Source organism: Catharus ustulatus, chromosome 12, assembly GCF_009819885.2.
Source record: "Catharus ustulatus isolate bCatUst1 chromosome 12, bCatUst1.pri.v2, whole genome shotgun sequence".
Classification (NCBI taxonomy): domain Eukaryota; kingdom Metazoa; phylum Chordata; class Aves; order Passeriformes; family Turdidae; genus Catharus; species Catharus ustulatus.
Window position 1 is genome coordinate 7,825,034 of NC_046232.1, and position 14,394 is coordinate 7,839,427.

General features: G+C 40.1%; 1 protein-coding gene across 6 annotated transcripts in view; it reads left to right on the forward strand.

Annotated features, from left to right (window-relative positions):
* Nucleotides 1–1,318: 1,318 nt before the first annotated feature.
* Nucleotides 1,319–14,394, forward strand: part of ZNF280D (zinc finger protein 280D) — a 48,629-nt gene continuing 35,553 nt past the window's right edge. For 3 of the 6 annotated variants that reach the window (XR_004419133.1, XM_033070409.1, XM_033070412.1), the window contains exons 1-4: nt 1,346–1,436; nt 5,968–6,122; nt 9,743–9,808; nt 9,914–10,272. Coding sequence is in view for 5 of the 6 variants with exons in the window: in XM_033070409.1 (XP_032926300.1) it covers nt 5,975–6,122; nt 9,743–9,808; nt 9,914–10,272 (573 nt within the window). In the remaining variant the exon portion in view is untranslated. The other 3 variants (XM_033070410.2, XM_033070411.1, XM_033070413.1) reach the window with 3 other exon arrangements.

The window sequence follows — 14,394 nt, forward strand, 5'->3', positions numbered from 1 at the left end:
CTCCTGAGAGGTACCCTGCTCGAGCTGCTATTTTATGATTTAGTTACAATACCATGATTGAAGTATTTTAAGGATCGGGACATCTGAAACATTGCTATGTAAAATCTGTAAGCTGGAAAGGAAATCTGGTCTGTGTGAGGAGTGCAGCTGCAAAGAGGCTTCGGTCCTAGCTCAAGTGGTGTGAATGTGACAGCCAGAGTGGCTCCTAGGTAGGGGAGCATACAATCTCAGAATGGTTTGGGTTGGAAGGGATCTTAAAGATCATCTAGTTCCAAACCTCTTGCTGTGAGCAGGGACACGTAAAATGAGCCCAAGTTGCTCAGAGCCCCATCTAGCCTGGCTTTGAACACGTCCAGAGATGGGACAGCCACAATTTCCCTGGTTCCAAAGCTTCACTACCCTCACAGTAAAGAATTTTTTCCCTTATATCCAATCCAAACCTACAATCTAAACCAAACCTACTCTCTTTTAATTTGAACCTATTCCCCCTTGCCCTGTCACTGCATGCTCATGATAAATAGTTTGCCCCATCTTTCCCATAAGTTCTCTTCATGTACTGAAAGGCTGTAATTAGGTTACTCTGGAATCTTGTTTCCAGGCTGAACAACCCCAATTCTCTCAAGCCTTTCCTCAAAGGAGAGGTCTCCATACCCCTGGTCCAATTTGGTGGCTTTCTCTGGACTTGCTCCAACAGGTCAATGTCCTTCCTGTGATGGCATCCCCCAAAATAGATGCAGTACTCAAGGTGGAGCCTCACTACAGTGGAGGGGCAGCATCCCCCGCCCCGTGCTGCCCACACTTTGGATGCAGCCGAGGCCATATCTGGCTTTCTGGATTCTAAGTGCACATTGATGGCTCAAGTTTAGCCTTGAATTCACCAGCACTTCCAAGCCCTTCTTGGCAGGGCTGCTCTGGATCCGTTCAGTCCCCAGCCTCTGTTGATACTGGCTGGTTTCTCTTAACAGCATGGCAGTGGCCCTGTGTGCCCGCACCAAAGCAGTGAGCGGGCAGTGCAAGGCTGGACAGGGGCTGCTGAGCATGAGGCCTGGCCCAGGGCAGCAGTGCAGTACCGGGTCACGAGGCCCAAACCCAGCAGCAGCTCCCGCTACCGGGGCTCTGAGGCCCACCACATGGCGGCCGGGCCGACCCGGGGTGTGAGGCCCAGCACATGGCGCCGGCCCCGCCCCGGCCCGGCCCCGCCCCGATCGCGGGCTCCGCGATGTGTCCGACCCGTGGTTCCCGTCAGGCAGCGCGCGGGGCCGCGGCCGCCCCCGCCTCCCGCCCGCGTTCCCCCGGCGGCGGCGGCAGCGGCGCTGAGGTGGCGCCGCGCCCCGGTGAGGTGAGCGAGGCGCCTCAGGCGGCGCTGCCCCATCCCCCGCCGGCCCGGGCGGCAGGGAGCAGCGGCCCTGCCGCGGCCCTTACGGACGCGCAGCACGGTAAGGTCAGGCCGCTCCATGCCCCCGGCCGCCCTGCCGCGCTCCCCGGGCGGCGGGAGCGGCACTTGGCGGGCACGGGCGAGGGGGGATTGTCGCTGGCGAGACCGGCGCCATCTTAGGTCGGAGCGCGGCCTGGCGTCCCCGAGCGGGGCCCCCGAGCTGTGAGAGCTCCCGTGAGCCGCCCGCGGGCCCCGCTGGCACCGGACGGTTCTGCCCTCGAGGGCGGCCCGGGCAGGGTTCGCTCCGCCCGCCGTTGGCCGCGTGGGGCCCTCCATGGGCCCCGGGCGTTAACAGCAAGAGCGGTGCTGGCGGCTCGGCTCGGCTCGGCCTCCTCCCCGCCGGCCCCGTTCTGCCGTGCGGGCCTCGCCCAAAGCGGAGCCCGCAGCCGGAGCCGAGTGCGGGCGCTCACCCGGCGCGGGGGGCGGGACGTGGGGCGGTCAGGCTGGAGCGGCAGCTGTTCCGCTGCCCTCGGGACTCGGCTGCTCCCACGGCCTGGCACCACCGCGGCTCGGCGGCGTGAGCTGCTGGCGGGCTGGCACCGCCGATGTTGCCCTTCCCTAGGCGGAGCTTGTGCTTTCTCATGGCACAGAGGGCAGCGTTGTCTGCTGAGGTTTGTGTTTGAGGAAAGTTGGTTTACACTTTGGTTTTTTAAAATTTTTAGGTGTACTTTTAGCTTGGTCATTATTTCTTTGCTAATAAGCAAATGCAACCCTCAATTAAAACCCAGTTGTTCCCAGTCCTGGTGGAGCTGTGGATTGCACACTCTTCATCAACTAAGGTGGTGGACAGTTATGTGCCTGTATGGGACATTGTCTGAGAAAAGCAACACTGTAGTCCGTCGTATGATCTGTGTTGTAAATTAGGTAATTTCTCTGGGCATTTGAAATGCAGCTATTGGAAGTGGGAGAAAAATTACTTGAGTAACAGATGATAGCCGTACAAGGAGTGGATGGTCACTTGGTCTGCTCAGCCTAGAGAAGAGGAGACTGAGGGGAGCCTCATGAGGGTAAGAGGAGGGGCAGACACTGATTTCTATGGTGATTAGAGACAGGACCCAAGGGAAGGGTTTGAAGTTGTGTCAGGGGAGATTTAGGTTGGATACTGGCAAAAAATTGTTCACTCAGAGAGTGGTTGGGCACTAGAGTAGGCTTATAAGGGAAGTGGTTACAGCACCAAACCTTACAGTTCCTGAAGAGTTTTGTCAGTTATTGGGGATGTCATATGCAGGACTAAGAGTTGGACACTGTGACCTTTGTGGGACCCTTCCAACTCAGAATATTCTGTGTTTCTATTATGAAAAGGTGATAAGATTAGTCTGAAAAATTTCTTGTTAATGTAAATGTCCTCACTCTTTAAGCTCACTACCAATTTCATTTTAGTTACTTGATTTTAAGCCAATCCAAAGAAGTTTTGAGTATTGGAAGACTCACTCGAGCTGGACAGTGGAAAAGAAATTCCTCTTTGAAGTGATAACTGGATTTTCAATAACTCTTAAGTCTTATTGTGGCTGCATCTACCATGATTTTCTGTAGTGCCAATTCTGTCCATCCTTATGGTGCTCTTCTGCAGACCATTCTGCTGTTTTCACTACAGCTGTTAGACTCCTTAAAACATTTATTCATGTTATATAATTTTTTTTTGTTTCTATATGAGTACTTTTAAACCTGAACTTAAAAAAAGAGGTTATAAATATGACTGGCATTTAATAAAGTTAATTTAATTTTTAAACCTAGGTACCATGATAAAGATGGCTAAAATAGTACTTTTAAAACTGGAAGCATCTCAAGGCTAAAGAAGTTACTTCATCAGAAGCTTATTGCTGTTTTGGGCAGTGAGCTCTCATTTTTTAATCCGTCCTGGTATCAGGTTTTTAGTTCATCACTTTTTTAGTAACTATAGTAGTGTTCCAGGGGTTTGTGTTTTTGCAGGTTGTTGGTTATTTGTGCCTGCCTAATGAACTTGCATGGCTATGCTTAGTTTTAGATGGGCAGTTGCTTTTTAAAGCAATATCTTGATATAGCCTGTAATGTTATTTTAAAATATTTTAAAGAACTTGTTCACGATTTTGATGCTTTACCTTACAATACTGGTTTCAACACTTTTTGAGTCTATGCATACAGCATTGTGTTGGATCCATGGACTGCCTTTAAGGAAATGTGTGTTTAAACATGAATATATGCTTATACATCTTAAAAAATGGGGAAGATGAAGTCTGTTGTCAGTAGGTTTACTTTTCTTACACTGTTGTCTGCACTGCCACTGGGAAATATTTAGCAGAGTGAGGGAAGGATTCACTGTTGGTTTTGTCTTGGAGAACAACTGCTAGCAGGATTCCTAGAATACATTTTGTATTCTATGTATTCTATAAATACATTTTGTATTTATGTTAATGTAGTTAAAGAAGCTAAAAATTTGGGAACTATTTTTACTCTGGATGTTTCCTTTGGCAATGGAGACCACTTGCAGGAGCTGTTCCTGCACATCTCCTCTAATCCAATCCATTACCCCTTACTGCAGTTTTGATTGCTCAAGCTGCAGAGTTTTGACCTCTCAGTTGTGCTGATAAAACTGTTACTAGGCCAGGTTTTAACCTGCCCTGCTTCACACCACAGTTCTGTGCTAAGTCGTGCTGGCACAACTGATGAAGCCGGGCAGGAGCAGGGCAGGAACTCATTAGGCCAGCTTTCATCCCAGGCAAAAAGAAGTCAGTGAAAGCTTGGCTTCAAATTATAGCATTGAAATTTAAAAAAAAAAAAAAAAGGTTAAAAGATGTTAAATTAATCCTGATACTTGCCTTTAAAATATGGCTTTGCATTCTGAGTCACCTTTAAGAATATCTTAATGTGTATATCTTGATGCATAAAATGAAATATCTGTAAGAGGTATGACCAGTTGCTGTCACTTTCTAAAAGCCCATGGCTATGTTATCAACTTTTTTTAAACTGTATTTAAGAAAAAGATCAGCTACATTGTAATGTAGATAAAGTTGTCACAAGTATCTTTTTTGAATTCTGCTAACATATCATTGCTTGTGCCTATTTTGTTTTTTTAGTATAAACGGCATTGCATCCTCTGAGCACATTTTATAATTACTTTTTTCCCCTGAGGTCAAGTAAAACTAAATTCTTAAAATAAAAACATTCTCATTTATATTGTCTGTTCTATAAAAAAAGTCTCTGAAATAGTAATTTATTTTGTCTTAAAATCTATTAAACTTTGCCTCTGAGTTATTAAAAAAAAAAAAGTGTTCTAAAGAATGTCCTACAGAGAAGAAAAAGTTATAGTTAGGCTTGATTCTCTTTCCAGGACCTGGCATGGCTCGTGTCATCTCTGTCAAGTTTAGCATCCTTTTCTCTTGTTTCCTAGCGCCATGTCTGACTTCAGCACCCTAAGCTGATGGAGGAAGCAAAGAAGTTCAGCTTTGCTACTTTGTTTCATCTCAAGACTTAACATGTGCAAACACCAGTGGCCCCATTCTTATACAAGCAGAGGATGATTGTTCCCCTGTAATGAGTTGTTACTAGACTCACTATCTCTTATCTATTTTGTTGTTCAGAAATACTTTTAAGATTATGTTAAAAGAAAGAAGAAAACTTTATTGACCATCTCTGTTTATGTAAAAACCAAAACCAATTGTGATGAAAGATGTTGATGTAAATTTGTTAATTCCAAAAGGTACATATTTTTCATTACAACTTCTGTACATAACTTTTTTACTGCAACCAAACATCTGCAGGTATGAGGGTCTCTATCTAATGATATCTATGCAAAATTTTAATCAAATTTTTATCGATAATGGAAACAGTATGCAATGCATCGTAGATATGACTTGGGGATTTTGCTGTTCTGGAGTTGTTTTGTTTGAAGTGTTTTTTGTGGGTGGTTTGCTTGTTGTTATTGATGTTGTTTTGTGGGTTTTTGGGAATTTTGTGTAGGTTTTGTTGGAGTTTAAAGAAAATGTGCCCATATGGGAAGCCCTGGCAAAATCTTAGAAAATTTGGGAGGTTGTGGTAGGCTGTGGGTTTGGTTGGGGTTTTGTTTTGTTTGTGTAGGGTTTTTTAAGATGCAAAGAGAATAAAGTTGTAATCAGTGTTTCACTAACTGACTTGTGCTTTGTAGAAGGCCCTTCACGTTTCTTGTGAATTACTTACCTGGAATATGAGAATTTTTTTAAAAGATACCTTTGACTGTGGTGTCAGAGGCTTCCTCTGATAGTTACTGGTGTTTTGTACAAAAATAGCTTAAATTCTGTGCATGATATCTTTGGTCTCTTCTCTTCAGTGGCGAAGATGAGAGTGCAAGTAATTGTCAGAATGGTGATGTGGCATCAATCTTTGAAGATCTCCTGTGTCTGATCACGTTCTGTCTGTACAGAACATAGGGGGAGGGAGACCATTCTGTGGGAATTACTGCAGTAATTACTATTAATTATAAAATATTAACTGTAGTATTCCTTACTGAACAGTGAAGTATTTAATGAAATTACTGAATGTTTTGGTATGTGTGTTTTTTTGATTTTTTTACTGTCTAGTCTCAAGATGGCAGAATTATTTATGGAATGTGAAGAAGAGGAGCTAGAACCCTGGCAACAAAGAGTGAGAGAAGTGGAAGAGGATGATGAGGACGACGATGATGATGAGCCAATCTTTGTTGGGGAAATCTCCAGCTCAAAGCCAGCTACTACATGTAAGACAACACTTTTCCATATTTTAAAACGGATCTTTCAAGGTATAGAAAGTTAAACTTAGTTTGAAAGTATAGAATTCTTACTAGTACAACTTAAGAAATTTCACATCTTAAAGTTGTATTTCTCTGGATTACTAAAAATCAGAATTCTTAAGAAATTCTGTCTTAAACCCCAGGTTATGAACAGCTCCGGTTACCTCTAACCTTAAATCTCTGAGATCAAAATGAGGACATTTGAAGGTTTTAGCATTAGTGACAGAGTTTAAAAGCCAGTATATATAAGACTGAAATAATGCATGCAGTTGCTTACAGTATAGCTAATATTTAGTTATATATTTGGGAGTGTTTCTCTACTAAAAGAATGTGCATGTATTAAAGTCTTCCTGTTATAGTCCTTTTCTTTTCTCCACCCTTCGTTTCATTTGTTGGTGGACATAATTCTGACAAAACCAAGGTAACTGTCTTAAGTGTCTATAATAAAAGCATGATCTGGAAAGATTTCATAATAATATGAAAATAGTGAAAGCCTGTCTGTGGACTAGGTGATTTTTATTGATAAATTTACCCATCCTTTGTGAAGTAGAGTTCCTTAGTTTTCTAAATGCAGGCAGTACAGGGAGTGAGGTTAGGTGGTTGTGATGACAGGAGATGGGTCAGGATTCCTTATTTGCCCTTTGCTTGAGCTTTGACAGGTAAGTAAAAAAGACCTTTTTTTGTTGTTATTTTAATTAACTTTAATAATGAAACTTTTGTTTTTTGTGTATCCATCTTGTAGTCGATTTTTAAGAGCTGTGACCTAACATCTCCTTAGCAGTCACATATCCAGGACTTTGCCCGGTGAGGTTTGCGCCTCACAGTTTCTACCTCATCTCTGCTTTTGCTTGTATCCAAGATTTCTGCAGTAGTTTTCTGGAGGTATATAATTTGCAGTGAAGGATCTTGAGACAAAATGTTGCACGAGACTGTCTTTCACTCTGATGTGTGGATTTCAGAGCTGTTATTAGCTGTTCAGTCATTTTAGTTCACAGTAATTTCATCTTGCATCTATTACTTTTTTGCTTATTAGGTTAAGAAAATGGAAAAATTATTTTAAATATGAAAAGAATACTGAATCTAGAATGTCTGAAAATTAGCCTTACTGTTTTCTGGAAGGTCCAAAGACCTCTGGATTGCTGTTGGTCGTTGGCAATAGGTTGTGGCATAGGACAACTATTAAGGCACTAGCCTTAATAATGAGATAGATATGTATATAATAATGCAGTTGTTGTTTGGAACAACAAATATGCCAAGTTTGATTGCAATTGTTGTAACCTCAAGATTTTTTTGTAGTCAAATGATAGAAATAATTCCTGTGAAAACTGTAATTTTGGTATGATTCTGTGAACTTCAAGAGCTTTGGTAAAAGAGACTGAAAATGTTTGCTTCTTATTCTAGTGCTGTCCATACTCGGTCCTAACGCAAGTAAAATCACTTATGGTATAACTTGTTACTTTTTTTTCCTTCGCTTTCCTCAACTTTTCTCTTTTTAATCTTCTACTTCACTATCAAAAACAGCTATGGAAGAATGACCTCAGTTCTTCTCTGGCTTGTAAGTAGTACTACCTGGCAGTAGTCAGGCTTCAGTTTGTTGTTGGTGATAGGCAAGATACTGTGAGCTCAGCTTTGCTTATCACTGTTTAGTTTGCACCTGATCACATGAAAAATTGATTACAAATAGAAACTCAGGTATAGGTTTTAATTTTTCTGAAAGGTGTAGTTTCTACGTGCATTGCATTTTCTTAACCTTTTCTTGACAGTGCAATTACTTGTTTTTGTACAGACTATATGGAAAACTTGGAAGGAAATCATTAAAACCCCAACTTTGACTTGCTGTTGGAGAGTTGTGTAGAATCAAGTGTCCCTTCCGAAGTACTGGAGGATTATTTTGGCTGAGATGAAAAGTAGTTGATATTTTGTTCCCTTTACCTTTTTCTGCAACTGCTCGTATTTCCTACGGTTACCACTTACTGTCCTTGCTTCCTTTTTCATAGTGACACAAACCTGTATTTTGCTACTGCTATAAAATGTTATTCTGCATGTCAGCATGCTTGTGCTTCAGTGCTGTTTTACCTAAACAGGACAAATAACACTTTGTGGGAAGAGGGGAAAGTGCACATCAGGTCTATGATAAATCAACTGAGTCTTGTAAATGTAGTTTATAATTTCAAATAACTGGCTTCCTGAAATGTTCTTTTAAAAAGCAGTAAAATCTATTCTTTGTAATTTAGGATATGTGCACATCAGACTGTCTTGACTATGCTTTCTGAGACAACTTTTAGAACAGCTTTTCTTTTGTAGATAGCTGATGCTTTAGTTTAATTTCACTCTGGAATTCATGTATAAGGTATAGATTTATTAATCACAAAATGTATGGTTTCAGCTAAATAGTGAAATAATGTAATCCTTGTTTGTAGTTACTGTTATGTTGAAGTAAAAATAGTATTACTATTACAGGACCAAATTTTGTCATATCTTAAAAAATGCAAACCTGTTTAAATCTGTTGGTTGCAACTGCTTTTTTATTAGTGTGATCTAAATGCAGGTGGCGGGTTGAAAGCTGTGATCTTCTGAGCTCTACTGCTGTTAGATTTATTTATCAACTGGAGAAATGTATACTAATGAGCCACTGTTGGTGGAAATAGCCTTAAGGTTATTAAACACAGTGTGTAGGTGCTCTGAGATCTGTTGTTTGAGAACCTGATGTAATTTGACCCTGGTTTAAGAAGTTAAGCCTTGTGGGTTAGATTTTGGAGAATCAATCTAACTTCCTATGCATATTTTCACAGGTCAGAGCAAGCAACTTGTCTGCAACACTAATGGAATTGAGAATCAGGGAGTAGAAAAGTATTTTGATTTGATGAATATTTTTGTAACTTCCTGAAACTGTCAGAAACCCTAGACTAAGACATAAAAGGTTGGGGAATATCAGTGGCATTAGTTAGGGAGTAAATATAATCTAAGAAATTGCATGTGCTCCTGCTGAGCCAGAGCTCTGGACACAGACTGCTGTGTAGGATATGTGAGAAAATCAGTGCTCTTGTAATGCAGTTCCAATACGATCCTTGTTGATTTTCCTTTCTCGTTGGAAAATGGATACCATGAAGTCTAAAATCCTGTTCGTAAGTGCTGTTTGCTAATCCAGAAGCAAATTATGTCATTACTGGTTTAGAGAAAATGCTTTCTTTAATGTAGAGCAGTTCCAATATTTGGGAAACATCATGTATATGTGAGAAAGAGACTTAAATAAATGTACTCTAATCAGCGAATTTAAATGTTAATGAAATGTCCTTTTTTGTTGTTGTTGTTTGTACTCTTATATGTGTGTACATCTGTCTCCAAGAAAATAATCACTGCGATTCTTAGGTGAGCTAGCTTAACCAGAGAAAAGTGGAAGAACATACCTTAATTTTTACAAAGTACATTTACTTGGTTTTGCCAGATTTTTGTTTTAGAAATAGTATTTTAATTTATAAACCAAATCCTAATTGGCTTAATTAGTATATATGAATGCAGCTTTTAAATTTGAAAAGCAATGAAGCTACTAATTTATTTGGAATTAAGATAAATGTAACTTTTGACAGATATATTGAACAGAGTCAACCTCAGCTCATCACGAAGGGGGATACAGAATGGTGCACCCAGTAGAGGTACTTTATTGTCCTAATATGGTAATTAACAAAAAAATCCACAACACTTATGAAACATTTGCCTGCAGAATTACATGAAGATAACTTGGAAATCTTTTGCAACAGGTACGGTCACTACATTCAAGTCTGAGAGTCAACATTACGCAACGCCTGCCTCCAGCCCTGGTGCTATACCTGCTCCATCAGTCTTTCAGACTGTGCCCCGGCCTGTGACCAGCTCTGTGGCAGTTCAACCCTTGGCTGTAGCAGTGAATGTTACAGGAACTTCACAAACACTGCAGAGACCAGTTGCTGGATGTTTGTCAACACAGCAGATACCTGGGTCAAATTCTGGAATAACTCAGCCTGTTAGCAGAACTGTAACAACACAGCCAATATCAAGAAATATCACAATTCCTGTAGTGGCCCAACCTGTATCCAGGACAGAGAGTAATGCAACAGCACAGCCTGTAATACTTAATCAGGTAAATCTATATTCATTTAAAGTGTAACAGGTATGATTACTTTTGAATAAATTAATGAAGAACATACTGACTGGGGCTGTAAAGATCTGGACTGGGTTATAGACTGGCATGATGTAAGCTGTAAAGAGTCCAGGACCATAACCTTGCACTGATAAATGAAAATACATATTTTGAAATACCAATTTGAAAGACTTAAACATGATCGCTTTAGTAAGAGTAAAATGGCACTAAATGAAAATCCTAGACGCTAGAGATATTAGTACTGTTTAGATTTTTTATGTTCTGTGGAGAAATGATGCAAATTCATTCTCTAAATTTTGCAGATTTCTTTGCTCAGATTAATCCTCTGCATTGACAAATTAATTGCATTTAGCATGTAAAGCACCTTTGTGGGTTTTCCACCTGTTTTTTACAGTACCTTGCCTTGGGATTTTTGTTTCTTAAGAGAATGCTGTAGTAGTACTAGTTCTTTAGTGGATTTTTCTTCTTCATTCATGTGGTACATGAATGAAAGCATTGTGAAACATTAGTGTCTGAGGAGATTTAAGCAACCAAAAGTTGCACGGTCTGCAGGTGAAGCAATTTGGCAACATACTTGTTTTACTTGAAAAGTCTTAAGAATTGTGCATGTAGGTCATGTGTCATAGGCCTTCCTGAGTTGCCACAGAACCCCAAAATGTTGTCACAAGGGGCTTGAGTTAGATGCTGTTTTGTTGCCTTATCTGGACATAAGCAAGAAAGAAGGAGGATTAAAACTCTGTATTTGTATGAGGTAAACTATGATCCAATGCTTTCACTGAAAATCGTTTACACTGAAACTGTTCAGACCACGTGTACCTATAATATTAGCTACTGTTGTCAGGTTAAAATGAAGCCTGACAGTGCACCATCTCCGTGGTCCAGGCAAATACACATACCTGAGGTTCTTTCAGTTGATGTAAATAAAAATCATGCAGCCTTATGGATTCTGCATTTGCTGAGCAGGGCAATCAGTCTGAATGAACAGAGTTAATTAGACCGTTAAAACATGAGGGCTGGAATTGGGTGTTCTCCTTAAGACTTGTCACTAAGTAATTGCTGATGAGAAGACGTATTTTAAGAAAAACAGAATTAAAACGAAGCAATGTAATCATTGCTGACTAGCTGAATCTTTGGCAAATTCAGTAGGAAAAATATATTTTCCAATTCTGAGTCTTGAGCAGTTGATTGATAGTTTGCAGAGAGAAATTGTGGGTGTCTGGTGAGGTGGGTTAGCTAAATTATTCTGTCACTGTGAAGAAGGCCTAAGAAATTATATAATTAAAAGTCCAGATATTAGTAGGAAATCTAGGTGGCTTCTTTGAAGTCTGTGAAGTTTTTTATATGTTTACTGATGACATAGTATGCTTTATTAAATCCTCTAAAGGTGCGCTAGTATGTCCTGCAGAATCTTTACTGCAAAAGAAAGCCCTCTCCTTCTCTCACACACACAGGCTCATGTTTTTGTTCTGACAGACAAAGCTGATAGGGGCTTCTACATTGTTTTTATGACAAAACCTCAGAATAAGCAGAGCTAGGAAATCTGAGCTTTTCCATGGAGTACACGTAAACTGGATGTAACTCATCAAGGCAGTGATTTCCTTTAAAGAAAGCATGTAGAGTGTGCTTCTTTTTGTGAGACTTCCTTCTCATTCATAGAGTTTATTTATGTTACCATTGAGGCTTTAGTTAAGTGTTACTTTGTCAGAATCTGCAGGTTGCTTTTCCATGGCAGAGTTGAGAAACAACTATCTGAAGAAGTTGCAGCCTGACAAAGGACATGGAGAAGGTTCTCTAACCATGTGTTAATCAGTTCTGTCTATTCCAGGTTAGACTGACATGCTTCAGAAAGTAATGCATCCTTATTTGGGATATCCAGTGTAGATGGAGGCAAAGAAATTCCTGAATACCTATAAGGAGAGTTTTCTGTTTGCATTTTTTTCCTTGCTTAAGACATGGTGAATTTTCCATCTCTTCAGCTTAACTTTTCTAGAATCAAAGCTGTATTTTCAGTTTCAGCATTATCTAGAATTTGTTTTCTTGTTTATATTGTTATTACCACTTGATGATATTGCACTTTTTGTGGAGGAAGAAGCTTGTCTGATGTGCCTTTTTTTTAGAGAGGTACTGTATTTTAGTGTCTTGGACTAAGTTCTGTAATTTTTAATCATTCCTGCCACATGTCATTTGCTGTTCTTAGTGTTATATGTGTACTACCTGTATTTTGGCTCATGTCCTGAGTTTGAATTTTCTTCATTCAGGAGCTCCTTAGGGTTTTTAGGTTCCTCAGCCACTCCTTGTCTAGTGTTAATTTCGCTGGGAGCTGCTGTTTTATAGTGATGGTTTTCTACCCTGGACTTCGTGACATTTTTGTTCACACATGTTCTCCTTCTTCCCAACTTGATTGTTCCTAAAGTAAAAGCTTCAAATAAATGTTTTTGGGAAGTGTTTGACATTTGGATCTTCAGCTTCCAGGTGTTGAAAGTTACCTTTGAAGATACCATGTTGTGAAGATCACTGAGAGGTATAACTGGACACTGATAGGACCTCTTTTTAGCTGAATGTCCTTCAGAGTGCCTTTGCATTCTAAATACAATGCAATATTTTTTAATCTCAGGATATCAAAAGATTTTTCTCTGTGGGAACTGGTTGCTTTTGATCACCTACTGGATTGAAATAAATCTCAATTTCTCAACAAATCAATAATTTACCTCTTGTCAATGTTTGGTATTCCAGTATTATTATTGAAATAGCCCTTTCCAGTCATGAGCTTGATTTGCTGACTTCCTAAGTCAGTCTATTTTTTGAGTTACTGTACTACATGCTGTGTACTATATGCTATGCAGTTCCAGAAATTCAGAGTTTATTTTTATTTCAGTCATACAGTTTACAGCAATTTCAATTGTCAGCATTACTGTTGCATTTCATAGCATGGAACTGTCCTCTTCTTTAAGAAAAATTTGTCCTTAGTGGTGGCAATGTTCTGTAATTCAATGCTCAGAATGCTCTCCACTAAACCATAGCCAATTCTGTCTTTCCCTTTCTTACTAGGCACTTTCCTCAGTCAGTGTGATTCAGGTTCTGGTTGTTCCTAGGTAATTTCAAGAGAACACAGGTCCAGTACTATGCATTGTAATTTTTCAGGGTGGCTTTAATTACCAATTGCCATATAGGCTTCCACAGTTGAAAATCTAGGAGGCAGACCATGAACCCAGTATTGTCACTAGTCCCTTAGAAAACTAAAAGTGGTGGTGTATTACTTCTCTTCACTTGAGCCCTAGGAAATTAGCTTACAAAGATGTAGGGCTTTGCCTCTTTGTGTGTGAGAGCACCTATGCATGTTAGTTTGATTTATTTTTTGTTTCATCAGTGTGCTAAAGCTGTTTTGTTTTGTTTTTTTAAAACATTTTTTGTTTTCTAAAGCATTGGACAATATTGAGGGGTTTGTAGGTAAAATCACAGAACCAAATTGCAATAAAATAGTACCTGTCAGCTGAAAAGGACTTTTTGAAAATCAGGCGATGAAATTTTTAGTGTGTCTGGTTTTGCGTTTTTTTCCTTGCTGGATAAGTTTAGTATATTCTGGAGAGATGTATCCATGCCATCAAAATATCAAACTATGATCTTGTTGAAAATTAAAATATTGGCAGGACAAAAACAAAGAAGTTACAGACTATTAAGAGAGGCAGTGTTTGTATGTAGCTGCTGTATTGGTAACTTTTGAAATACTCAGAGCCTGCCACAGGTTTGTCCCCTGGGCATTAGCTGTGCTTGAGGTGTGGCTGAGGTGCTTTGCTGTCCTTTCACTGCCTCTTCTGAAACTGCTGTTACTACAGTAACACCTGCTGCATTGTGACTGCAGCTCATGTAACTGTTACTCATAGCAGATACAGCACAGAAATTCAGTAACTACTTCCACAGCTACTCCTGAACATTTGTCTTTGGTTGGTTTAGATGACTCACCAGAAGAAATAGTGGCTGTCTATTGAGGTTGTGAAAGGTCTTCATTTAAGGAGCTGTACAATCAAAAGGCAGGATGGGAGCAGCATCTTACTTTTTCTTCTGGTATTTCAGTCCTAAACCAGATTATCATACTTGTTTATG